The sequence below is a fragment of the Myotis davidii genome, unplaced genomic scaffold, assembly GCF_000327345.1.
Source record: "Myotis davidii unplaced genomic scaffold, ASM32734v1 scaffold227, whole genome shotgun sequence".
NCBI lineage: Eukaryota > Metazoa > Chordata > Mammalia > Chiroptera > Vespertilionidae > Myotis > Myotis davidii.
This window is the reverse complement of record NW_006298519.1, coordinates 936,824-944,995: the sequence shown is the minus strand read 5'-3', so window position 1 is coordinate 944,995 and position 8,172 is coordinate 936,824. Positions and strand designations below refer to the sequence as shown.

At 39.3% G+C, this 8,172-nt stretch overlaps 1 protein-coding gene across 3 annotated transcripts in view; it reads right to left on the bottom strand.

The window, feature by feature from the left end:
* The window catches only part of DYRK1A (dual specificity tyrosine-(Y)-phosphorylation regulated kinase 1A), a 132,562-nt gene that overhangs the window by 16,528 nt on the left and 107,862 nt on the right, over nucleotides 1–8,172 (bottom strand). For all 3 annotated transcript variants that reach the window (XM_006774133.2, XM_015570718.1, XM_015570719.1), the window contains exons 6-8: nucleotides 7,035–7,182; nucleotides 2,953–3,239; nucleotides 1,508–1,654 (exon numbers count right to left, since the gene is read on the bottom strand). In XM_006774133.2, the coding sequence (XP_006774196.1) occupies nucleotides 1,508–1,654; nucleotides 2,953–3,239; nucleotides 7,035–7,182 (582 nt within the window). The remainder of the gene's footprint in view (nucleotides 1–1,507; nucleotides 1,655–2,952; nucleotides 3,240–7,034; nucleotides 7,183–8,172) is intronic.

The window sequence follows — 8,172 nt, the reverse complement described above, 5'->3', positions numbered from 1 at the left end:
CTTGAAGCTGGCAGTCCCAGGACCTAGGGGTCCCTTGCCTGGGCCTAAAGCGAAGCCCACAATCGCGGGGCCGCTGCAGCTGCGGGTCCCCGCTGCCCGGGCCGGACGCCTAAGCCAGAGGCGTTAGGCCTGGGCAGGGGCGGAGCCTGCAACGGCCGGGAGCTGGGGGTCCCCTGCCCAGGCCATGCCTGGGCCAGAGGCATCAGGCCTGGGTGGGGGGCGGAGCTGGGGATTGGGGGGATATGATGGTCCCCTTGCCCAGGCCTGAAGCCTGGGTCAGAGGCGTCAGGCTTGGGCGGGGAGTGGAGCAAGCGATCAGAGAGAGATAGGGGGCCCCTGCCCAGGCATGATTCCTGGGCCAGAGGCCTCAGGCCTCGGCGGGGACCAGAGCCAGTGATCGGGGGGAGATGGGGGTCCCCTGTCCAAGCCTGACACCTCTGGCGGAGGCGTCAGGCCTGGGCAAGGGGCCGATCCTGCGATTGGAGGGTGATGGGGGTCAACACCTGAGGGCTCCCAGTATGTGAGAGGGGGCAGGCTGGGCTGAGGGACACTCCCCTCACACACGCACTAAGTGCACGAATTTCGTGCACTGGGCCCCTAGTTGTTTAATAAAAAAATATAGGTTCCAAGTGTACATTTCTATGATACATGATCTTTATATTGCATTGTGTGCACACCACCCAAAGTCAAGTTATCTTCCATCACCATGTATTTGACGCCCTTTCCCCTTAACTCTCCAGTGAATAGTTTAAAACTAATGAAAGCCCAATTCCTCTGCCTATGAGGGAGCTTGGCCTCTCTCTTGCCCTCCCAGGTACTGCCCTCTGACCTTCAAAAATCTTTTAAGAACACAAGACAGAAACCCATGGACTAGAAAAATTACTAGAGTCTATAGCTCTAAAATCTTCTAATACTAATTTACCCTAAATTATTCAGACTCAATATCCATCAACCCTACTGGTCATGACCTTTTTTTTATTTGTTGAAATGATTAGCTATGTCTCCTTTTTCCCCAATTGACCGCCACCACGCCCTCTCCCCTCCACCATCCTCCCCCCAGGACAAGCCTTCACCACCCGATTGTCCCTGGTCCATTGGTTATGCTAATATGCTTGGATACAAGTCCTGCCTCTGGTCATTACTTCTTTAATTCCAAATCATACTCTGAAATTTATAGCAAGTTTACACCGTTGTCAGGGTGGCCCTCATGCCTTCGTTATCATCATTTTCTGTTATTATACTTAAAATCTGTATAATTCGTACCAAGATACTTAACATTTTCTTGTTTTACTGTTCTCCTTTATTAGCAGATTAAAAGTTCTCACTTCCCACCTCACCATTATATAATAACTGAAAAAAATGATAATATAATTCAAAACTACCCTAATATTTGAACGATTACATTGGTAAATAGACATCTTTCACTAAAAACAACTTTGATTCCACTGTCACAGACTAAAATAAATAAATAATGAAAACAGAATTTTCAAAGCAATCCACCACATACCTCATTGGCTCCACTGAACAGCGGTTCTCCAGTGTGCATTTCAACCAAAATACACCCAAGGGACCACATGTCGATAGCAAGGTCATAAGGCATTCCCAGTAGCACCTCTGGAGACCGGTAAAAGCGACTCTGAATATACTGGTATATCTGAAATATATTTCAAAACAGCATTAATTACAAAGTAAGTTTTAACTGTAGCCAGTATGGGATTAACACTGATTTAATATTAACCGGAAAAAAAAATTACTAACTCCTAAATTAGGGTTCCATTTCCTGATTTCAAAAACAGCCTATGAATATTGTTTAAAGAACTAAACATGTCCCAGGAATGGCTAATCTGCCTGTGAAATGCAAACTACACACAATTCAAGTCCTTTCATTTAGCTCAATCCCAACTGGTAATCAAGAGACATCTTAAAACAAATAATTATGCCTTACTACAAGAAAATATTATTGAGAATAATTTATTTTTCTATTAATTATTCTTGGTTACTATGGCTGGCACTTGGTTTACCATTAACTTAACAGCTAAATTGTATTTATAAAGTGGACTTCTTTAGGTTAACTTAGGTTAACCTTCCCTGGGAAGGCTGTGACATATATACATATGATACACTATCATATCATCACAGATGAATCCTAGAGACACTGCCACATAAAGATTCCATCAGGAGTTGTTTCTGGTTAATCACTTCTCTGCCCTGTCCCCCTCCCACTTCAATCTAAGACTTCTTACAAAACAAAATATTGAGGTGGGTTATTTTTAATGAAGTAATCTGAAAATGTCTTCACAGACCAATTTATCTTCATTTAGCCATTGTAATTTCCCATCTAGAAATATCAGCAAAGCAAAGAAAGTTTTATGAAAAAAGACAGAATACGAAACAAAATCCTCCTAAGTACACTTTCTATGTTAATACTCAAACCAGGCAGCCAGCAATGCAATGTTGTTTCTAACCAGTGTTTCTGTGGCTCCGACCTAAACCTACAGCCAGGTCTCCAAGCGTCATCTCAGGTCAGCCCAACCTCAAGGCCTCTCAGAAAAGAAAGTCTCATTCAAAGAGACCAGGAAGAACTATACGTTTCCAGATTTTTATAAGCCAACATCATCAGCAGGCCCCAAAGACTCCCTGCTACTAAAATTCCTATTTCCCACCTGACGCAAGTTAGCAATTACCTCTGGTAATGACCTCCACACTGCATACACATTACAGTGGGGCCCTGACTTACGAGTGTCCCGACTAACGAGTTTTTTGAGATACCAGTTGTCTCTTGGCTGATTTTTTGCACTGAGTTGATAGAGTAATTTGAGTTAACGAGGTCCTTAACGAGCTCGGAACGAATTAAACTCATAAGTCAAGGCCCCACTGTACTAACATCTCACATATCTACTGCCACTATTTTACCTAACTCTATTTAACTCACAACTCCTGAAATGTACTTACCCGCTGCCCCAATTGACAAGAACTGCCAAAGTCAACAATCTTGATTGCACTGCGTTTGGGGTTACACAGAAGGATATTCTCAGGTTTTAGGTCACAGTGAATGATACTAAGTTCTGGAGTCGCGAGGAAAAGCAGTGCAGTGCACATCTGTTGTGCAAACTTTCGTGTTAGGTTCAAAGAGACACCTCGAAAATTGGTGTTCCTCAACAAGTCATAGAGGTTGTAGGACAGCATTTCAAAAACTAAACAGAGATGGTTTCGAAACATAAAGTGGCGTTTCAAATGCACTGAAAGAGAAAAGAGTTTCCATTTAAATTATACATAGGCCAATAAATGAGAATAATGTATGCATGAACTCTCAAATAATCTGTAACATTACAGTGTCAAATGCAGAGTGAAAATCAAGTTAAAATTTGGAGAACAGCATTCTGCACTAACAGCAATTCTTTAATCAGTTAAAAACAGCTCAACTGTTCAGCTGTGGAACTAACCAGGTGACTGCCTGCCAGTAACAACAGAATGGGAGCAGTACCACCCAAATGCCTTGTTTTAAACGAGGTGAGTCAGGGCTAAAAACACGAGTAGCAACTTGATGGACAGTCCTGAGAACAATCAGGAGCTGCCCTCACTTGGGAGAAAGCACCTTTTATCTCCTGACACTCTGCCTTACAACTTGTCTAAATACCACCCCAGGACGCAGGTCTGTGACACTGCTGTCCTGGGCAGCCAGCCCTCCCTGGGAAGGCGGTGACATATATACACAATCTGCTTGGCTGAGCCTTACATTTCACTAGTAATTTTCTGTAGCAAATCGAAGGAAAATACAGATTTTTCTTTCCTTTAGGCAAATATAGCAAATGTTTGAAAATCATGCATTAGAAGGTATAGTTCATAAAGCATTTAATTATGTTCATCAAACTGGTACATAGGACATCTTGCAACACTGAAGGTTTGGGGAAACTTCAAAATAAAGTTCAATTACAGGAAGAAATTATAAGCAGACTTATGAATAGTTGAAAGAGTAGAGAACACATTAGTTGCTATCCCTATTGACCCTCTCTATAAAGGCTTAATACTCATGAAGCTGTTTCAAAGATTGTACTTTAAGTATTAACACTGACTTCACATCAAATGAGGTCATTCAGTAAAATGCTGCCCTTCACTATAAAAATTCTTACATACACCAAACTGAGCACCTCTAACTCTGCTGGAGAGATATGAAAACACCATTTATCAAGGGAACCTTCACTTTGGTGTTTTGTATCATAAAACAGGTTTCACTACAGGTCTATCTGGAGTAACTACGACAGTATTCAATGTCTGGTCCCTGAGGACCGGGACACATTGAGTTGTCCTGGTAACAATACTGCTTGTAGATCACTCCTGATACACAGGATCTAAAATTAGAATAAACATCTCAATATGAATACTACATGACTCTGTAGGAGTCTGTAGTAGAAATCAACACTCCGCAAATAAAAAGAATCCTTAAATGTTACATAAGAATATATAACATCTGCTCTAATCACTGAAGTTCACGGGTTTAACCGTTTGGCTGCTGACGTATTTTTTCGGACATATGCCAAAACTGCGGCACTAATTGCGCGTGTATGGGAAAAAATGTAAAACACTTTTTATACAATAAACTCACTTGTATTGCTTTGCAACAACAAAAATTTAAAAATACCAATTGTTTACATAAATTTGTTTTAAATAAGAAGAGCACGATAGCGCTCCTTAGCAGTCAAACGGTTAAAACTAAAAACACAGCTCGTGTGACAATAAGACACCCAAGAAATAGTCCATGCCAAAGTTTTAATATGAGAAAGCAGTAGCTACAAAAAGAACGCAAAGGTAGCTGAATTCCAATGTGATTATGAAAATCCCTCTATGCAGCTCTGAGATTAGACTGCTTCTAATAGAAGATAATCTACTCAGCTCCACTTGACCTCCCTACTCAGTCCTCACTCACTGAGTATCAACAATGTGCTAAGCACTAAAGATGCTGTCAAAGAATACTCCAACTCAAGTATACCTGGTTAGGCTTTTAAACTAAACTTTGGGGAAAACAGATAGAAGGTTAGCAAGACTTTTTTCTACACCTAAATGGAATTTTCTTTTAACCAGACCCTGGCAGGTACTAAATAATCCAGGTAAGAAATTATGCTAGATGGTAAAGCAGATTTTTTAAGATTCAAAGACTTAAGACTATAAAATCATCTGAGTAAACTATATTGGTCAACCACTTCAAAATATAAATAAATTATTTACATTATAAAAGAGCAATAGGACTTTCAGACACCTTAAATTTAAGGTATCAACTCTACTGGTATGTCTGCGTCTAATTCTAAAGTTCTTCATTTGTTGTTTTCCAATATATACAGAACCTCAATTTCTTGCGACTGCATTCACAATCCTAAAAGAACTTAAAAACTCATCCAAAAGAATATCTGTAATGACTTATAAACAATTAATGATCATTCATCAGTTTACCAAAAACAAAAATGATTGCTGTTATTATGTAAGAACTGAGTAGCTAACATTTACTGAGTACTTATTATATGCCTGCCATCTCTTCTTTCAATAAAGCAGGGTTAAAATGTTATAATAACACATCAACATTTTCTCTCAACTTTAGCAAACATTCAAAATACAAGACACAAGAGTGAGAAGGAGGAAGGCGTGCCCAGATACCACTTTATAAGCCGAGCATCCTCAGAATGTCCTTCTTGTGCTTCTAAAGCCCCTTGAGTGGCAATGGGCTTTCCTTATACTAAGTTATAATCATAGTGAACAGCAAATGTTCTGTAAGTCTGAATAAAAAAGATTTTAAATACTAATGTTATTACTATGTATTATATCTGATATCTAAAGAGAAGAAACCAAGGAAGAAAAAGTAATAGCATAAGCTCTTTTTATTGTACAATGGGGAGTGAAGGGTGTTTCATAAATGGAATCTAATCTGAGTATCAGGACATTATACCTTTAACATACATTCTCTTGTTTCCACCACATTTGGGAGGACTAAAAAAACCATTAACACCACAATATCCTCCCGTATTTTCTTAAAAAGGAGCTTGCTAAGTAAAATTTAACCTCATGTTTATCAAGTAAAGCCAGCATTTCTGAACTTAAATTGCTATGGATATATACCTACAGGAACCTCTACAATTAATTGATTCTAAGGTCTCTATCATAAAACGGGACGGCATCTTATATTTATACTGGGCAGCACATAAATTATTAGCGTCTCACAATCACTGGCATCTTAGATTTGGTTAAGAAGAGCATTAAAGAATGTATAATTAAATGTTCTGTCCATATACTAATCGGCCCTCGACGTCACTATTTTCCTAATTCTTCTGTCTCCTCATTTTGTTTTCATAAGAAAACACCATATGACAATGAAACAAATGGAGTTAGGCAGAGGTAGGGTCACATCCTATCTCCAGAGCCTGGGACCATGGGGATCGTTACGCTTTATACAAACCAACTGTGAATAAAGATTCTACCACTTTCCTTACAGGACCGCTATGATTATTAGAGAAGATGGAAGAAAAGCACAATATGATAGGAGTTCAATAAATGGTGGCTATTATCTCTTTTCTGTTGTAATAAGTCCAACAGCTTCTAATGCTGCCAAACTTACAGACAGCCCGAGGAGCTGGGATCCTGACGCAGCCATATCAAAAATGGTTCTATAACCATTAAGAACAAAACATACTAGCTTACTTTTCATTTCTGATTTATATTAGAAATGGTTAAAGTTACCAGGAAGAAGATTTTCTGGATAAATGTCCATGGTTAAAGCAAACCACTGGGACTTTTAAGTCCCCTTGGCCCCCCAAAGTCACTATTCTCGTTTGTTTCCAAACTGTATGCCATTTGGAATGCACAGTCCCCAAAACTTAGCATATAACTGCCAGATCAGGTAATTTATATAAATCCATGCCCACCAACAGAAATAAACAGCTGAATTTTTAGTCAATCACTTTAAAGATAAAATCCACATAGTTTCATATGAAAATAACCATTAACTCAAATTTCTGGCCTGGATTAGGCTTTGTCTCCTGTTTGTTTACCTATGTAGTATTTCATTTCAGTGTCATGTTTGTTCATGAGCTCAAGAAGCCGCACTTCTATCTGGGCTTGATTCAGAAAAGCCTTCTTGTTCTTTATTATTTTAATGGCAACCCATTCTTGCTCCACACGATCATATGCCTTTACAACCTAAAAGAGAAGAAAGGAGGAATAATTCTCTATTTCACTAATGGCAACAATTTCCAGCAGTTACAATTGACCTAATTGTACATTTACCTAACTCATTTCATGACGTTCCTACTTAGGAGAGATCCTTTTCCTTTCCATTCAGTATCATTCATTTACTACTTTACAATCACTTTAAATCAATCTTTTCTATTGAATGTCTTTTGCATCCTTATAGTATTTTGAAATATCTACAAAATAGATAACTTTCTTAACAAAACTGGATTAACTATTTTCCTGCTTCAAAAATAAATTAATTTTAACAAGTGCTTTGGTTTTTCATCTTTCTTATTAAATAACACTGTAAGACAATTCTTTTATATTCTTTTAATGAGAGAAAAACCTGGTTTAAATCTCAAGTATTAGTGTAAAATATATCAAAAGTTCTGAGTCACCTGAAAAATGTAGCTAAATTTCTAACTTTAAATTAGATTTTCATAGATAACAACATAGGTATATAAAATAAAAATTAGTTTACACTAAAAAAATCAAATATAAATTACCAGGAAAGTTCCACAATATAGGAGTGAGCAAAAGGAGGTTTACAGTTGTTTGTATGGAAAATAATACAATCTAATCTAATAAAAGACAAACATGCAAACTGACCGAGCCTTCGCTATGCCTTAAGCCATGCCCACCAGCCAATCAGAGTGACTATATGCAAACTAACCCAACCAAGATGGTGGCCAGCAGCCACGGAGCTGAAGCAAGCAGGAGGCTTGGTTGCCTGGGTGATGGAGGAAGCCAAGCTTCCCGCCAGCCCTGAGCCAGCTGAGCTCCACTCATGGCAACAAAGTTTCAATTATAGAAGAGAAATAAATCCCAGATACCTGCTTCCAGCCAGCATCCACTGGGAGCTTGGGTGGCTGGGGGCCATGGCCAGCCTGCAAACAATGATCAGCCCCTCACCCAGGATGGCAACATCCTCATGGGGTGAGGGTCCCACTGGGGGGC